The sequence below is a fragment of the Artibeus jamaicensis genome, unplaced genomic scaffold (genome assembly GCF_021234435.1).
Source record: "Artibeus jamaicensis isolate MK-2021 breed Jamaican fruit bat unplaced genomic scaffold, CSHL_Jam_final contig_196, whole genome shotgun sequence".
NCBI classification, from domain to species: domain Eukaryota; kingdom Metazoa; phylum Chordata; class Mammalia; order Chiroptera; family Phyllostomidae; genus Artibeus; species Artibeus jamaicensis.
This window is the reverse complement of record NW_026521401.1, coordinates 2670973-2689561: the sequence shown is the minus strand read 5'-3', so window position 1 is coordinate 2689561 and position 18589 is coordinate 2670973. Positions and strand designations below refer to the sequence as shown.

Here is an 18589-nt window from a genome sequence, read left to right as displayed (position 1 = left end):
AAAATAGAAACAAACTGATGGTTGCCAGATAGGAGGGGGGTTGGGGGGCTGGGTGAAAAAGGTGAAGGGATTAAGAAGTACAAATTGGTAGTTACAAAATAGTCATGGGGATGTAAAGTACAGCATGGGGAATATAGTCAATAATATTCTAATAACTATATATGGTGTTAGGTGGGTGCAAGACTTACTAGGGAGGGGAGATCATTTTGTAAGTTATACAAATGTCTGACTACTATTCTGTACACCTGAAACTAATATGATATTGAATTTTAATTGTAATTAAAAAATAAAATTAGGCAAAAGAACTTAAACCTTATCATGATAGTGAGGGAATTAGATTCTGAAAAATTCCATGACTGGCCCCAGCCCATTGGGTAGACAGTAGTGTTGGAGCTAGAATTCAAATCTCTGGCTGGTGGGGCTTTAGAGCCCAACCTCCCTCTGGTAAATACTACTTAGTTTGTTGTCCCAAGCTGCTCAAGGAGGCCAGGGTCCCAAGAATGACCAGTAGTGGGAGCGACTTAGCTGGTATGGGATGGGGCTCACAGCTTCTTTCAAGTTTTGAGAGGTGGAAGTTTTTATGTGGTAAGTGTAGTTGTTCACAGAAACTCTGACATTTTTGTTTTTCATCAGTGACTCAGGAAGGGACCATTTTAAATCTCCTTTTACTTCCCAGAACTCTAGGCAACCTTTTCCATCTTCTCTGCTCTTCCTTTCATTCCAACCCAAGCTCCCCGCTCAGGAAGAGCATTTTGCACTTGCTTCCTTCCTACTCCACCCACAGCCTACTGTACCCTGACAGTCTTCCTTCATCAATGGCAGAGAGCAGAGAAATAGGAGTCTTCTGGTTCCTCCCCCACCCTCTCCTTTTTCCGGTACTGTGAGTCGGTTGGGGGAGAGCAGCTCTCAAGCTGGCTAATAGTTCTGTGACCTGGGTGTGTCTACTACATGACTTCTGGAAGATGGAACACGCCAGGTTTCTGGCTGGTTTGATACTGGCTGCCCTCCTCTCCCAAGGTAAAGCTTCTCTAGGTGGGTGGAAGCATCTTGGAGAGAGAATCTGAGAGGGCCTCACCCCTGGGAGTGAGGTCCACTTGAAAGTTCTCAGTGCTAGCTTCAGTTCACTAGGCAGGGTTGTTAGGGTGGGCAGGGTTGGGATGTAGTGACAGATATAGGAAGCAGTCTCTTGGCTTTGACAGATTCCAGTTAGGGCTACATCTTGGCTTCAGTATCTCTCTGAATGCCTTAAGCCAGAGATCCATAGGAGATGTTACCAGTATCTGTGTGCCTGAGATTAGGGCTGACATTGGGACTACTGTTCTTTTAGGGTAGATAGCCTCTGGGATTCAGGACTCTTGGTCATTAGGTCATCATTATGTCACTTCATGGAGCCATGCCGAGCACTCAGGGGAATGCTTTAAGAGAAAAGCTAACTTTAGGTTGAGCATAAGGGAGGGCAGATTTGAGGTAGGAGAATGACTAGCTCATTTATGTTTGCCTGGTTTTAAAACTGATAGTCCTGTGTCTCAGGAACCCCTTCAATCCCAGGCAAACAGGGATGAATGGTTACTCTAGGAGTCAATTGCTTTGGGACGTTCAGCATTTGCATTGGAAACAGATTCCCAAGGAAGACATGAGTATCTGATGTACTTGTGTCTCTCTGAGTATACACACCTATATTTCTGACCTGCTTCAGAGGCATTGCAGTTTTCTAGAAGATGCTGTTGTATCCAAACTGGTGACTGAGTATAAAGCTCAGGGAGAATATAGATTCCACAGTGCCTCTGGAATGTGGAGATGCTGTCCAAAAAAGCAATTCAGTGGATCTAGAATGGTGCCCTTAAACTCCCCACAGGACTTGATTTTGTGGAGCCTCAAGAATAGATTTGAAATATATATATTTCATAGTATAGGAAATGTAGAAGCCAAAGAACTTATATGTACAACCCATGGACATGAACTAAAGGGGGGGGGAATGCAGGTGGGAGGGGGTGTGCAGGGCAGAAGGGAATAAGGGGGTGGTGGGAATGGGACAACTGTAATAGCATAATCAAAATATATTAAAATATTTTTTCTATCCCCATCCCCTTAAGCTAGGGTAGAACAACTAAAAATGTTTACATGCTATTTTCCTTGGGTCTCCTTCTGGACCACTCATTAGGCTGGTAATTCATTCTAACTTCTCTCATACTCCCAACCATTATTGGCCTTTGGTAGTTGTTGGAAAGTGGACCTTCTTAAGCATGAGCCTCAGAAGACCCTCTTTGGGGCAGTCCAAAGAGGTGGCTACAATAGTGGGTTTTCCATCCCCCCACAGTGAGCCCTGGGCAGAAAGTCGTGGAGGAACTTGAGGACAAAGTGATTTTGAATTGTAATAACAGCATCACATGGCTGAGCGGAACGAGGGGGAAATCGTTCTCAGACAATAAAATTCTGGACTTGGGAAAACGCATCCTGGACCCACGAGGATTGTATGAGTGCAATGTGACGCTTGAAAACAGCTTCAAAACATATACTGTGCAAGTATATTATCGAAGTATGTGCCTCCTAAACCTTTGGGTGGGAATGGATGGGTCCTCTGGATTTCAGAACTTTCTTGCTTGTGGGAGCTGTAGTGGACCAATCTATTTTCTAAACCAACTGGGGTCACTCTTATAATGATATGAGCAGATTTTGGGGCCGTCAGAGTTGAAGAGAGCTTAACTGATTTAGAAAGAGCAGTAGGGGCCTTGTTGGAAGAGGGATTTGGCCTTGCCTTGTTGAATTTTCTGCAAAGCTGAGACTACTTCTTGGCTCTACCGAGGGATTTGTTGGGATGAAGAGTAAGCCTTTCTCCAAGGATCCTAAGTTCAGGTCTTGGCTTGAGAAGTCTTGGGGCTGCCCTGGGAGGCAGGGATGGTTTACTGATCTTGAAGATACTCCACCTCATCTCTTGTCTCCCTCCCTCAGTGTGCCAGAACTGTGTGGAGCTGGACTCAGCTACCCTGGCAGGCATAATTGTCACTGATGTCATTGCCACCCTGCTCCTTGCTTTGGGAGTCTACTGCTTTGCTGGACATGAGACTGGAAGGCTCTCTAGGAGTAAGTGGAAGGGACAGAGCATGTGTGTGTGTGTGTGTGTGTGTTGTGGGGTGGATGTGAGTATGCACCTACTAACGAACAGGGCTAGAGTGGGTTGTATCTCATGTGGGACTCACTCTTGACATCTCATAAGGATTTTTACAACTGATTATTGAAAGAACTCATGCACCCATATTGCTCGTGCAGACTTCTGAGGGTGTGACCAGATGCATTTTCCCTGTAGTATTCATGGGATCTCATTGTCTCATCCTCCTATGACCCTTTATAACTCTGTTTCCCTGGTTCTTCTAGCTGCTGACACTCAAGCTCTATGGAGGAATGACCAACTCTATCAGGTGAGTCCTGAGGAGAAAAGATGAGAATGGAAGGAAGGAATTAGTGGGGAAGGAGAAATTGGCACTAGGTGTGTGAAGAGTCTTAGTGGGGAATTCACTAGGGGTAGGGTCTGGAAAGGCCAGGGACCTGCTGGAGGTCTTCCCTAGGAGAGTCCTGACTCTGCCCCCTTCTTATCTCTTAGCCTCTCAGAGATCGGAACGATGCTCAGTACAGTCGTCTTGGTGAAAACTGGCCTCGGAACAAGTAAACCCAAGACTGATGGCTTATGGAACATCAGTTACCAACTGTACCATCTCTCCTTTTCAGCCAATAAAGATGTCTTCTCCCACTCAGCAGGCGCCTGGACTTTTCAAGGCTTTGGGGCAAGGCATAGGATGTATCTTGATTTGGGAGGGCTCTTGCCTCTCTGCCTACTTGTGCTCTTAATTCATTGCTTCTCTTCCTCTGCCCCACAAGGACAGTGGGATGGGCAGTCTCTCACTACATCCTGGCTCACTGGTGTTTCTAACCTGGTGGATTCCCTGGGTGCAGAATATGCCCCACCATACTCCCCCGGCTACTTGTTGCCTCCAGTCAGGCCCTATCACAACCCTTTCTGAGTGTTGGCTTCCTTACCACAGCTGAGGGCGGCTGTGGTGTTCAGGGACCCAGCCACACGGAACTTTCCATGACATCATGAGTGCAGGTGGCAGAGACATTAAGAGCCCTGGGACTAACTTCTTATCAAGAGATGCTTGTATGAGAAAGTCCCCCTCTTGCTAAGGGGCTGGCTTTGGCTTTTTGACTTCTGTGAAGCCACTAGCTGCGGGGAGGTCCCAGCCTAGGCCCCTTAAGTACCATTTGTCTACCTTTCTGCAGAACCTGCCCCACCCCTGCTTTTTGCATGGGTGATAACCTAGCATCAGAAAACTTTCACCAATTAAAACACATCATTCCTCTCTACTCACTTGGAAAGCTGGAGTTTGAGACTGGGTTGGGGCTTAGGATATTTTCAGTAGATGTCGTCTTCAGCTGGTGGGTTAGTTTTGGTTCTGAAACTCTGGGAGCCTGAGGGACTTATTAAGAATGCAGACACTTGGACCCCATTCCAGGAAATGTAGTCCCTAGGTGATTCTGAAACAATCCCAATTCAGAGAATCTCTGGTTTAGAGGAAGAACTGAGACCACTTACTGTCTTGTATCCTTTATGCCTGTTCTGTCTATGGTAGGTGGGAACCCCTCTTTTTATTCTCTGAGTAAGAGTAATTTAATGAACTTCAGGAACATTTAATGAGATTGGGCATTTTCTAGACCAAGTTCCCCCCCCCTTTTTTTGTGGAAAGCTTTAACTATAAATTCAATTTATTTAATAGTTATAGAGCTATCTAGGTTATCTATTTCATATTTAGTGAGTAGAGCGCTTTCTGTTTTGTCTTCAAATTCTACCCATCCTTCCCTTTAAGGCCCAGATCAAGTATCTCCTCACCCATGTTGCTTTCCCAACCCCTTCAGCTCTCTCAGTTCCTTCTCAAAACACCTATAACACTGTCTGTAGCACTCATGGGTGCATAATCACATGTGTTCTTCTGTTGTTTAACTTTCTGCATGCTCTGGCACTGTTATACAACTGCCAGTTCCTGGAAGACTGAAACCGTTTATTCGTATCACCTGAGCACTTAGCACAGTGCTGGTCTGCCACACGAGTGATTAGAAAAGCACTCATTGAAAGAATACCTAAACAATTACATACAGAGCTCTTAAGTCAGGAAAATGGAGAGAGTTATTTATCATCACAGTTGGTCCTGGGAAACTGTTCATTGGAGTTGGATAATACTGGCTTCTAATTCCAGCTCTGTTCTTCCCTAGCTATACATCTTTACAGGCAAATGGCATTACCTCTCTGACCCCCTGTATCTTCATCTTGTAAAACAAGGGCAACAACATATACCCTGTCAAGTTGTCATAAGGATTAATTGAGATAGTGCATGTAAAGTGCTAAGCATAATTTCTGGAGCATAGCAAATTCTCACTAAATATTAGCTATTGTTGCTTTTATCACCCTGAGCCACACCTTCCTTTGACCAGGCATCCTCAAATATACCTGGGCCAAAACTTCCACCCCTGGGCCAGCCTGATTAGTAGCTAGTGAAGGTCAACATCATGGAGACTCCTTGTGAGCATAAGCATTGAGTGCTTACAGGAAAAGAAGCAGTGTTTCAACAGGTATCATCCAATAGAAACTGTAGCCACAAGCCCAAGGCTGAGTGTATGTGGAGGGCTGCTTTTTCAGTCCTGGTGACACACATAAATAGCTCTGTGTTCAGCAGGGAGGTTTCTGAGTGCAGATGGGAGAGAAGAGCGCCTGCTGGCTTGAGCTGGACTAAGACAGATCCTCAGTGCTCTGGACGCCTCTCTGTAAATTGGGCGTGTGCCCTAGAAGACTGAGGAAGAAGCCCTCCCGCATTGGCCTTTGGCTGCTGCTGCTGTATCTCTCTTGCCTCGCTCCACCCACAGCCCACATCCGGGCTACTAAACCGCAGCTGCTTCTGGCTGCAGGCTGCTGCCTCTTATAGCGGAGGGAGTGGTGCCTGCTTGATGTCACCTCCTTCCCCTATTTCCCCTAGCCCCAGCTCTGCAGCTCTTTCTTTTCTTCCCTTTTCTCCTTTTCTTTATATGACAAACATTCTTCATTTATGAAAACTTCTACCAAAATTGTAATAGAAATTTAACTGTTCATTTACAATAAAGTTTATCCTATAAAAAACAGTTTTTAGTGCATAATCAATAAAATACACTTAAATATAAAAAAAGTTTTAGCCCTGGCTAGTGTAGCTCAGTGGATTGAGCACGGGCCTGTGAAGCAAAGGATCGCCGGTTCGATTCCCAGTCAGGGAACATGCCCGGGTTGCAGGCCAGGTCCCCAGTAGGGGACACATGAGAGGCGACCACACATTGATGTTTCTCTCCCACTCTTTCTCCCTCCCTTACCCTCTCTCTAAAAAATAAATATGTAAAATATTTTTAAAAGTTTTTATAATTGTTTTCTGGATAACTTTTTATAATTAAAAATACTTTTTGATATCAAACTGATTGTATTAAAGATTTTTTATTGGTAAAATTCAACATATTTATTTAAATTATTTTATTGTTGTTCAGTTACAGTTGTCTGCATCTCATCCCTCCACTCTCCCTAACCCCAGCCAAACCCACCTCCCTTTCTTGCTTCCACTCTCTCCCTTGGTTTTGTCCATGTGTCATTTATAGTAGTTTTTGAAAAACCTTCCCCCCATTATCTCCTCCTACATCCTCTCTGGTTACTGTCAGATTGTTATTGTCTTATTTTCAGTGTCTCTGGCTATATGATCTCACTTTTAACTGGAACATAATCAACAAAAGAAAAAAGCAAGCAAAGTATTAAAGACTTTTTTCTTTTACATTTTGAAGTTGGAATAGAAGTGTGCCTAGTTCTCTTCATCAGCTATGAAAGCCATTGCTGAGACAGAAGGTGTGAATCACATCTTGATTAGTCCTATCAGGGAAGGTGTTTATAGCAGTGTACATCACCCCAAATCATGATTACTCATGCTGCTGTCTACTTGGTATCAAACTGTATATAGCTGTTTCTTCACATTCACTCAACATTAAGCCCCTATGATTGCCGGGCTCTGTTCTAGGCAGTAGGAATGCAGTTATGAAAATAAGACAGACACAATATCTGACCTCAGTGATTTTTTTTTTAGATCTTACTAGGAACTAGGCCCTGGTAACCAGTTTACCTGGATTAATTGATTTAATCTTTTCAGCATATCTAATGTTCAGATGATGGAAGAGAGGCACTAAGAGATTAAGTGATGTGCCTAAAGTCACCTGGCTGGTGGTACAGCTTGTGGAAATTTATGTCCTGGCCTTCAGCCCTTTTGTACTTCTACTCTTCTCAGTGGCTGCCCTCATCTGCCTTTTAAGACCCCTGTTTCAGTCTCATCCATTGAGTCCACACTGGTCCCTGAACTGACCACGTTGTCAGGGACACATCAGTCTCAACCACCCTTGATGTTTTTCTTCAAGAGAAGTTAGTCAAATAACTAATTATTCTCTCTCTTTCTTTTTAAAAAGATTTTATTTATTTATCTTTAGAAGGGAAAGGGAAGGAGAGAGGGAGAGAAATATCAATGTATGGTTGCCTCTTGTGCATCCCCCACTGGAAACTGGCTTGCAACCCAGGCATGTGCCCTGACTGGGAATCAAACCACGACCCTTTAGTTCATGGGCCCACACTCAATCCACTGAGCTACACTAGCCAGGGCTCTTTCTCTCTTTCAATTATTCCCTAATATCCTCCTCTCTAAAGAGAGCTTCTGATAATGCCTTACCCACTGTGAAAACAGGTAGTCCTTGCCTTTGGGATCACAGCTGAGAATTTAGTCAAAGGTAGGGAGGATTGGAGTTGTTTCAGAAAACAAGGTAGCCTCTAAGGGCTTCCCAGAGAAGAGGGACAGCAATTCTTTTAGCCACACACTTTATTTCTTTTCTCTCCCAGCTGACAAGGAGCCTAGCACACTTATGGAGATGGAAATGACCACCCAGGGGCCTACAGGGCAGACAGGGGAGAGAAAACAAAGAGCTGGCTCTGGGCCAATGTTTGTGATGGGCTCAAGACCTCTGCCAACATTCACCCAGCAGTGCATTCCCACAGAGGGTCGATAGAGAGCTGGAACAGTAGAAAGGTAAATGGAACAGTTAGGGTTGGGGGCAACTTTTAGGCAGGAAAAGGAAGGCACCGAAGGGAGAAGTAACATTCACCAGGGGAGAAAGGAATTGGCAGTGGCAGTGAGTAGCAGAAATAAATATCCTGACAAGAGTGTAGGCCAGGTGTGAGGGGGTGTGTAGCGATGATATTTCAAAGAACAATGAAGCAGCAATACCCTAGGACTAGGATCCAGCGAGGAAGACTGAAAAGAGGGAGGGGACAAGGCTGCAGGTGTGAGTTAGTTCTACACTAGGCAGAGGGACAGTTTTCCTGTGGAGTCCAAGACTTGTCCAGGAAATGGAGTAGCAGGGTGCCTGGGGATGAAGGAGCCAAGCCTGGGCCAAATGGGTGATGCGGTGTCCTCAGGAGCTGTCAGGTGCCTCTCTGATTCAGTCCAGAATACAGATCCCGTTGGCCTTTCCGGATGGGCTAGAGGTGAATAGAGGGGGTGGTCAGCAGGATGGAAGGAAGTAGTTCCTAAGACAGATGGGACTCCAGCCATCTAGGTTTAGTGCAGTGGAAAGAACTGTGGACTAGGAGTCAGGAGGCAGGCTGGAACTCTAACTTGGCATTGACTGGTAAAAGACTTGATCTGGTCGCCTCCTGTGAGTCTCAGCTTTCCTACATTAAAAATGGGAATCTAAAGATGCACTTTTCAGGGCTTTTGTCAGAATTAAATAAAGTCACTCATGGGAAAGTGAATACTATATGCTTGGCTGGTGCTCAATAAATATGTGTTGACTTTGTTCAAGTATGATATTCAAAATATTTAACAATTGTAGTATGTGCACAGCAACCAATCAGAAAAATCCTGGTGGTTTTTTGCTTTGCCAGACATTATCTCTTTAGTCATATCAGGAGGCAGTTCAGTGGGGAGCAGCTGTGACATTTAGCAGTATGTGCTGGGGACAGGGAAACTTGGGGCTTCTTATCAGTGAGGTATTTTACTAATTCAACAACTGGTATGACTGAATCAGTGCATGCTGGTGGCACATAAGTCCTGAGTTAATCATGTTAGAGTTTACATATGTGTTATTTCCCATGGCTATATCTCACCTAATGAATAAGTAAGTTGGAGAAAGTAGAGTGTCACCCCACCCCCACCACCCAGCTGTTTTGTGGTAATAGAGGTTGGGCAACCTTGAGATAGCCCTATTTTACCATGAAGGAGGCAGAGGTGGGCACATGGTGAATTGTCCTAGAGCCCCAAAGGGGAGCTTAAGGTGTCTGGCGGGCTAGATGAGCAGTCCTGCCTGTCCCCTTCTCCCATAGAAAGACCCTGTCTCCCCAGTCTATTCCTTATTACCTCATAGTCTGGATTGGGAACAGGTGGTGGCCTCTCCTTGTTTTGTCCTGCAGAGAAGAGGAAGGGAAAGATTTACTGTTTACATGTGGGAAAGCCAATCTTGTGGCAATGAGACCCAGATCGAGGATGGCAAACCTATTCGTTCTCTCCTCTAAATCCCCCTTTTCCATTTCAGCCACCTTTTCTCATTTCTTTCTTTTATCCCACTGCTAACGCCCCCACCTACTGTTCTTATCATTCTGTGGCTTTTTTTAAGCTCAAAGTTGTTCCACTTTTTCCTTTCTCATGGAGTAAGGGAAAGGAAAAGGCAGAAACTAATGTCGCAAAGTCTCTCTCACCACAGACTGGGGTAGAATCTGATTATTCCAGAACACTAACAGGCATTTGAGGAAGCCTATCCTGTTACTGAATATTTTTGCACTTTTCTAAGGTGGGAAGGAAAAGAATAATCTGAGATGTGAAACCCGCTGTTGAGATTGTGGCAACATAGTGAATGTTCCATAGAAGCTGTCTTGACCCAGTTGTGGATTCGCTGTCTATCCGGACCCAGGATGGAAATCGTCTCCCACCCAACTCCATGTTTCTTACCACCAGGCCTGCTGCCGGCACCTACTCCTCTGGTCACAGGCTTGGCCTTGGCCTTTCTATTCTTGCTCCAGTAATACACCAGCAGTAGCAAGCCCAGGGTAATGCAGATATCGACTATGATGATTGCAGCTACTGCTGCCAGATCCACTTCTATGCAGTTCTCACACACTGGAGGGCAGTGGGAGAGGCGGAAGGCGTATGGGAGAAGAGGAAAAATCACCAAGAAAGAAAGACAAAAGGACATTGGAGATGAGAAATGAAAAAATGAAGGTGATTATCCCTTCAATACTCACATGTTGACAATAGCCAGAGTAGAGCCCTCCCTTTCAATATGTTTATAACTATAAGCAAAGTTTGACTGTTACAGATAGAAGCTCTGGTGTCAGAGAGTCTGGGTTTAAGTTCTAGCTCTATTATTCACTAGCTGTGAGAATTGTGAAATGTGTTTTCAGCCCTCAAAGACTCTGTTCCTGTATCTATAAAATGGGAATAAAATAGTACTTAACTCATAGTTGTTGAGAGGATTACATGAAAAAAATCTCTGGCAAGTCTTTTGTATACTGCTCGAAACTTAATAAGCATGCAATAAATGTTAGCTATCATTAGGATTTATTATTATGCCTTAGCTTATGACATTTTATTATAGTATTTTTGAGTCTTTTTTGAAAATCCTTCTGAAGAATTTATCTCTGGGTAAAGCATCTGATCAACTCATATCGGTATGCCATAATTCTGGAGTGCTGTAACCCAAATGACCCAATCTTATCTCTTGGGAAGTTGTTTTAGAAGTGCTGACCGAGCTTACCTAGACAGTCCCATATTGGTATTTAGTCAATATTTCAGAAAACGCTGATGCTGTATGGCCCAAGAGAGTCCCAGTATTGAGTGTAGGAGAGGCATAAAGATGCCAGGGGACTGAGTGGGGTTAGGGGAAATAATTGAGAAGCCCTTTTGAAATGGTTTTTCCTAGAGAGTCTTATAGTGCTTGCATTGGAGATTTATCTTACCTTTTGCTTTTAGGTAGAGATAATTGCGATTCTTCTCCGAGGTGCTTTCACTGTAGCAGACATAGTAACCACTGTTTTTCATTTCTGAAAAATCTTCTAGTATTAGGTTGTCCCCTTCTTGAGCCTTTGGTTCACCATTGTGTTCCCATTTTATTATTTTAGATTCAAGATTCTTAGGGCATGTCAGCTCTACCCTAGTTCCGGAGATGGAGACTTTATATTCTGAGGAATGGGATAGAAGAGAACGGAAATTGAAAGAAGAAACCACTAAGAGTTCAGGAGAGGAAAATTAGTAACCAAAGAAACAACCAAATGCAAAAAAAATCATCTGTCTTTTAGGTCTCAAATTTTCTTGTCAATGGGGACTCTGCTGGCTAATGGGTAGGAGGGAAGTTACCCAGAGCAGGACTAGAGAACCTTTTGAGAGTGACTTTAAAGTGTAGGCATGGACATGGAGACTGGGGAAAGGGAGAATGGAAGTAAAGAAAAACCTATTAAAATCCCTATTTGCAGTGTTTCTAAACTATAATGTGGGGAGGACCTCTGTTCTTGAGATTGTCTCTCTCAATCAATTCCTTCTCTTTTAGGAAGTTATTGAGAGAGATAATCTCAAGAACAGAGAATCCTCAGATAGGGAATACCTAGAAGAATGATAAACTTACTTTTTAGAGTATGTGGAAATTGACTTGAAAGTGAAAAAAGGAAGGAGTGTAGGGAAATAACCTTGGTTTAAGTTCAAATTGTAGGTAAAATTTTTTTTTCAAGTAGGACTGGCCACTATCCCCAAGGATTCCAGAAGAGGTAAGCTTACAAGATAACAACTGAGATACATCAAGTTGAGAATACATCAGATACACTAAAGCTCAAAAAGTCTCCAAATCCTAAAGCTAAAAAGTTTTAAAAGTCTTCAAGCTTATCCTCTTGCATTAGTAAGAACCATATTCCAGATCGATACAGAAAGGCCTTCTCAGGGATAAAGGCTTTCATATTTTTGTATCACTGATTCTTAGGCTTACCTATTTTTCATTATTCAGAAGTTGTTTCTTAAAACTAACAGCATCTCTCATAATAGAGATCAAACGTATTTCTCCTTATTCTGTACCACATTTATGTTATTGCCCTTAAATTATGTGAAACAGTATATACTTCTTAATGGAATGGCTCTTCCAACAAAGAGTGTCTTTAATTTAAATATTGCTGAGTGTAATCATCTCTCAATTATTTTTGATAGAGGGAGAAACTATTGGTGTGGACAACTGAAATCCATGATAAAATTTGGGGATCCAGCCGTGTTCCCCATAGCAGGCAATTTTGCCCCAGGCGTGTGGGGCTGGGGTGTATCCTCCTTTCTTGGAAGACTTGTAGTTGGGACACTGAGCAGCACCAGGCTATGTTTGAGCCTGAATATGACAGCTGGAAAGGAAGAGAGGTGGTGGTGTTCAGAGATAGTCTTCTCTCTTTTGCAGGTGTTTTTCTGTAGTATGCTATCGCGGACAGATTGCTAGACTGAGTCAGAAGTCCTATATTTGAATTCCAGATTTGCCTTAGATTGTATGACCAAGAGCAAGTCATTTAACTTTTCTAAGCCTCAGTTTCTTATCTGGAAAATGGAGATAAAACATCTGCCTCATGAGGTATCTGTGGGAATTAAATGGATTATAAAAGTAAAAATGGATGGGGCATAGCAATACTTAAGAAAAACTTTAGTTATTTTCTTCCTTTCCTTCATAAGGGTCTGCTACAATGAAGAATAGAACTGAGTTCTGACCCAGATGCTCAAGTAGCTCTTTGGCTGAGATTATATAGAATGTAAACAAGTCATTCTCTGGGTTTGTCCATTTGCTAATAATTGGGAATTGAGTCTAATAAAAATTTATAGTCAATATTATTTTGACTTTGAAATAATTTTTCAGCACTGATATTTTTAGAAATGTTTATTAAGCAGAAATCATAAATAAAAGAATTTAAAAGTAAATAGGCATCTTCTTGGTGTGTTTGATAAAAAAGGAAATGTAAAGAAAATTGTTCATAACTTTTATTGCCACAAATTTAATAGCAGAGCTTAGACTTCTACATGCTCATACAAGGGACTAGAATTTTATGCTTAGAAATAGGATATATGCTCAGAAAAATTTTATGCATATCCAGAGACAGTGTTTTATAATGCTTGAGAATGTGAGCTTCAGTATCAGCTAAGTCTACATTTACATTTATCTTTGTGATTGAACTATTTATCTTCTAAACTTGCTTTTCTCATCTGTAGAATAAGGATGTTAGCAGAGGACATTCAGGTAAAATATTTATAGCAATACCTAGAACATACATGCTCAATAAACTTTAATGCTTATTTAGTCTGCATGCTTCCCAGGTAATAATAACTAAAATTCACTAACTGCCTTCAATATGTCAGATAATATTCTAGGTGAATTTTTTATTCAATCCTTATAACAATCCAAGTTATGTGGCATTATTATTTTCATTTTACACATGATGATTCTGTGGAACAGAGAAGTCAAATAAATTATTCAAAGAAACTCAGCAAGTATCAGATATGAATTCAGCCAGAATTCTGATGATGGCAGTATAACTTCAGAGTTAGACTCTTAACCTCATACTACATAGCCTTAATTCCTCTGCCTAAAATACTCCTCTTCCCTAAAATACAGGCTCATTTAAAAAAAACTTGGCTCAAGAATCATCTCTTTTGGGGAGCTTTCCTCAACTACTCTCTGTGGAGTTGACCACTCCTCTTTTTATATTTTATTTTATTCTGTCTCTACACACATCATAGCATGTGATACACTATACTACCAATTTTTATCTCTTACACAAGACCATTGGCTTCTTCAGGAGAGGGAATTAATGATTTATTCATGTTTATAATCACTTGTTCACTAAAAAATATTCATTGAGCACCTGTTCTGTGACAGGCACTGGGCCAGGTAAATAAGATACCGTTTCTGCATTAAATGAACTCATGATTTACACAAAAGCTCGTAGTGGCCTTACCCCATACTCACATATATCTTCTTTTTGGAACACATACTGAGGGATACCTATCATACTCAGCTATGATTAAACATGACAGCAACAAACAAACATAGACACTTCACATACATGTTCTAATGAAAGATAATTGTGCTTTTCCTCTAATCATTCTGGTTCTTAGTGTTTATTACAATGATTGTCCTCTATGACCATTTGAAAAGAAGTTGCATAGTACAAAAATCCTCTTACCATTATCTTCATTCTCTGAAAAAGAAAATAATAAGAAACCATTAGCAATACCTCTATCATTGACTAAGGTCAGATCCTGCTCCCATGGGTTAAGATTCTTTTCTCAACCTTAAAATAACAATGGCTCTTTAAGTTCCCTAATGGCTGAAAAGCTGTTTCAGCTCCTACATCCTACATTAAACAGCTGATTGCTATTTATAAAAATGAATTTTAAATAATCACTTCACTGATTATTACATATTTCATATATATAATTTCATATGATTATTCTACATAATAATCATATATATATACACCCCAAATATATACATGTGTGTATATATGTATATACACACACACACACCATATTATGTCAATTTTATCTCAGTAAAGTTGGGAAACACAGAGCTAGTATATGTGCTGCCAAAGCAAGCACTAAAACAGATCTATATTGAACATAAATCAAATGCTGAACAAAAATCAACTCTAAATGGCAATAGCATGCAGAAGAGATGAGCTATACTGAAATGTATCAGTGCTTTTCGATATATACCATTTGTCAAGAATGTAACATTAAAGAATGCTGCATGGCAAAAAAAGGGGGGATCCTAAGGACACTACAAATTAGGAAGTGCACTAGAATGTAGATTGGCACCATGGCTATCTTTAAACACAAAAGTTAAGAAGGTTTCCAATATTGGGACACTCTCTTTGACTCTACTGCTTTGATTGAGGAATTAAGTCCAGGCCAGGCACACTCATATGCATGCGCACACATGAGCACATATGCACACATCCAGTGTTCTTGGACATGAGTTTCTGAATATGCACGCAAATGCTGCATCCCATGCATTCATTCAATCCACATGCCCTCTACAAAATCTCACATCAAATATCAAGTGCAAGCAAAACTGTTGGCATGAAAACTGTTGGCATTTTCAACTTAATAGTCTCATTTTTTTCTTTTGGAATAGTTAAAACTTATTATATCCTATGATCTCTGATGTTTCTCTATTCTTGGCTATAGTGAAAACTATCACTAAACTTATGAAGAAAAGGTAAAGAGAAAATGGTAGAAACTCCTTTTACTGGTCTCTTTGGAAGCTCTGTGTGAGGTCTAGAGAAAGCTCCCCGCATAAATACAAAGAATTTGGGGCTGATTTCATAAAAAGGAAACAAAGTATATCTCACCTTCTTGCCCGAAAGCACCAACTAGAAAATAAATAATAAGAAAAAAAGAGTTAGTAAATCTGTGAGTGCCTGAAATTCCAAGCAGAAAAAGTGCTGTGGTCTTGTCTGATCACTTCTGAACACCTAAAGTCCTGCCCAAACACTGCTAGATCAATCATTCCAGTAGCACAAATTCCTGGTTAATTTGGGATGAAACAGAGCAAGAAAGCATCTAGTATTAAACATGAAAACACAATATTTGACAAACAGAAGTTAGAAAAAGCTGGGGCTGCTTTTTGGGTGACTGGAAAAATAGCAACAAAATTTTGCAGCTACATCTTCATTTTGAAAGTTGGTTTCTGTGAAAGAAACACAAGCTCTTGGTTGGGTACAAGCATTGGGATTCTTGTTCCGTCTCTGGCTCCTGCTTGTCTGATGTTTCAGTTTTTCCATTTCTTTTGCACTTAAGACAGATGAAAATATATGAAACTCTGATTACTCATCAGCTGCAGCTTGTGCACTGAAGAGCCTGGTCACATTTCCACTGGGCCCGTCAGATTCCCTTACTCAGCAATAATTGGGATTCAGAGCAAGTTTCCCTTGATTGGCCTGAAAGTTTTCTGTGTACCTGGACCTCTCTTTAAACCAATAGCCTCTACACTGTGTTAGAGACTGCACCCCTTTGCCCCTCTCCAATACCAGAGCATAATGGGCACATTCTCATTACCATGGTGCCAAATCTTTAGAACTTGGGTCTTTGATATTCACTCACTCATTCATTCATTCATTCATTCATTCATTCATTCATTCATTCATTCATTCATTCATTCATTTTTTCTCTCTCTCTCTGCAAAGCATAATTGATACTATAGGCCTCTAAAAAAATGCCTGACTACTCCCTGCAGTACCCGAACCCTGCCCCTTGGCAATCCAAACCTGTTCTTTGGACAAGTAGCAGACTAATAAGTCTGACAGCTTATAGAAATGCAGAATCACAATCCCTAATTCAGACCCACTGTAGCAGAAGCTGCAGTTTAACAAGATCCCCAGGTGATTTGTGTGTATATGCAAGCTCGAGAAACTCAAGATGGAGCAGGAAGAGGAGATATGGCTGTGGCTTTAATAGGAGGCCCAGCTGGGAAGCATTTCCTAGGGCCCTGAAACAAAACCGTTGCAAGCCATGCTGCCTCCTATAGTGCAATGATTAAGAGCACAGGACTTGTAGACAGGTAGTCCTAATTTCCAAAATCAGCTTTAGCACTTACTGTGTGATTGTAAACAAATTATTTAACTTCTTTGAGTATCAGTTTCATCTAAAAAATAGAAGAAGTAATGTTTATCTCACAAGATGGAGGTAAGGATTAAATTCATTACCACATGTAAAGTTTTTTTTACATAGTTGTCTGGAACTCAATAAATGGAAATCTTTTAAAGAAATTTTATTTATGCTATATGAGACACTGGAAATGCTCTTGGTTATTTATCAATTGCTCCACCTTGCTTCAAAAAAAAAACAAAACTAAACTAAATGAACATTTTGATTAACTGAAAAGAACGGAAATTATGAAGTGTTTTATTATCCTACACACAAAGCTTGCTGCATCCTGTGCAGAGTTTGGGTTCAACTACATAGTCTCCTCACAACAAGGAGTAATGGTTAACTCTTCTAATTTCTTTGGTATTTCTTTTTTAAATCCTCACTCAAGGATATGCCCATTGATTTGGGAGGGTGGGGTGGGGAGAGGTGGAGAGGTGGAGAGAGAGAAAGAGGGAGAGAGAGAGAAACTTGATCAGTTGCCTCTTGCATGCACCCCAACCAGGGACTGAACCTGCAGCCTAAGAATGTGCCCTGCTGCCCTGACTGGAGATCAAACCCAAACCTTTTGGTGTAGAGGACGACACTCCAACCAACTGGACACCGTGGCCAAGGCTTTTTTGTATTAATTCTTAAGAGCTGGGTAGTTCATAGACAGAAAGACCTCATTCTTGAAGGCAGAGAGATCACTTTATTTTCTGTAGATATAATCATCCCAACTGCTTTCTTTGGCTGTCCCCTGAAAGGTCTCTGAGGCCCCTGGGGCATGCTTTTTCATTAGCTTTCAGCCCCAGTTCCCTATGGTAGCCTTGCAGAAACAGCTCCTTACATCTTCTAGTCCACGATGCCCTTGGTTCCACTGGGCAACACCAGCTTAGGCTGTGAGCCTTGCCATGGTCTAGATACACACCACTCATTTTCATTCCATCTTACTTACCTGATAAGAGGCAGAGTCCCAGAACTCTCCAGAGATTCCCCGGCTGCATTTTTCTCACTGGAGTCTAACTTAACCTAAGATGGCAGAGGCCAGTTGGCTGATTACTTCTGAAAAAGAAACCGAAGGACTTTTTAAAAAAAGATGAGGACCCTGTGGCCATTGCTTCCAACATTTGGGTGAAAAAGGGAGCTTTGTAAAAGGGAGACTCACCATTTTCCGAAGCAGGCACCTAGGGCTGGGAGGGGAGGCAGATTTCTGAACCCCACACAGGAAGTGTGGAGGGGCCTGTGGGCCGACGGGGTTCAACGTCACTTGGAAACATTTGAGGCAGAGGCAGCCACCTGTGTTGGCTGGGGAAAGTTGGGCCCCATATACTTCCATAGGACAAACAGGACTGGCAGAGCCTGAAGGTACGGTGAGAAATATATGGAGTTTAACTGCTGGGGCCTTGCACAATGTACCTCCACATTGTGGGCCCCTTTCTCCGATACTCCCCCTCTAACACAAGCTGTGAAAGGAAAAGAGAGAAGTACTTTATGGTGTGGGCATGGAGCAGCAGGGTGCAGCTATCTTATTAATAAAATCTCTTGGCTTAACGATACATGTTGGCTTAAAACCACGAGATACCATTTTTTGCCCATAATATTTATTAAAATATTTTAAAATGCAATATTCAATGTTGAAAAGGGTAAAGAGTGATAGTCTCAAAATCTGCTGACTTTAATATAAACTGATACAGCCTATCTTGATTTTTTAAGAAAGGCTTTAATCAAATACTTATTGTGTGCCAGGCACTATGCTGTGGGCTTTACCAATATATAGCATTTAATCCTCAAAATAACCTTTTAAGGTAGGTATTATTTTTATCTCCATTTACAATTGAACAAACTGAGGCTCAGACAAGTTA

At 41.7% G+C, this 18589-nt stretch overlaps 2 protein-coding genes across 3 annotated transcripts; one reads left to right on the top strand and one right to left on the bottom strand.

The window, feature by feature from the left end:
• Nucleotides 1–805: 805 nt before the first annotated feature.
• On the top strand, nt 806–3749 carry LOC119050808 (T-cell surface glycoprotein CD3 delta chain). Of its 2 annotated transcripts, none has more exons than XM_037147346.2 (5): nt 806–1032; nt 2318–2536; nt 2950–3081; nt 3373–3416; nt 3599–3749. In XM_037147346.2, exons 1-5 carry the CDS (start codon nt 963–965, stop codon nt 3662–3664), a joined length of 531 nt encoding a protein of 176 aa, XP_037003241.2. In that variant the 5' UTR covers nt 806–962; the 3' UTR covers nt 3665–3749. The 2 variants fall into 2 exon arrangements, with proteins under 2 accessions (XP_037003241.2, XP_037003242.2); XM_037147347.2 differs by having other exon boundaries at nt 810–1017.
• Nucleotides 3750–7895: 4146 nt separating this feature from the next.
• LOC119050802 (T-cell surface glycoprotein CD3 epsilon chain) lies at nt 7896–17998 on the bottom strand. The gene is made up of 8 exons (XM_037147335.2): nt 17893–17998; nt 17683–17789; nt 15452–15472; nt 14282–14296; nt 11045–11266; nt 10038–10205; nt 9450–9496; nt 7896–8572 (listed from the first exon to the last, which is right to left on the bottom strand). The coding sequence occupies exons 2-8, from the start codon at nt 17729–17731 to the stop codon at nt 8516–8518; spliced, it is 579 nt and encodes a 192-aa protein (XP_037003230.1). The 5' UTR covers nt 17732–17789; nt 17893–17998; the 3' UTR covers nt 7896–8515.
• Between the last annotated feature and the right edge of the window lie 591 nt (nt 17999–18589).

Bases quoted from the DNA above. Each gene is read 5' to 3' on its own strand.
- LOC119050808 (XM_037147346.2), top strand. From the start codon at position 963: ATGGAACACGCCAGGTTTCTGGCTGGTTTGATACTGGCTGCCCTCCTC. The intron at 1,033-2,317 runs GTGGGTGGAAGC...ATCCCCCCACAG, and splicing joins CCAAGGTAAAGCTTCTCTAG to TGAGCCCTGGGCAGAAAGTC. The intron at 3,082-3,372 runs GTAAGTGGAAGG...TGGTTCTTCTAG, and splicing joins GACTGGAAGGCTCTCTAGGA to CTGCTGACACTCAAGCTCTA.
- LOC119050802 (XM_037147335.2), bottom strand. From the start codon at position 17,731: ATGCAGCCGGGGAATCTCTGGAGAGTTCTGGGACTCTGCCTCTTATCA. The intron at 15,473-17,682 runs GTAAGTAAGATG...TTTATTTTCTAG, and splicing joins GGGACTCTGCCTCTTATCAG to TTGGTGCTTTCGGGCAAGAA. The intron at 8,573-9,449 runs GTAATAAGGAAT...ATTCACCTCTAG, and splicing joins TTCCCAATCCAGACTATGAG to CCCATCCGGAAAGGCCAACG.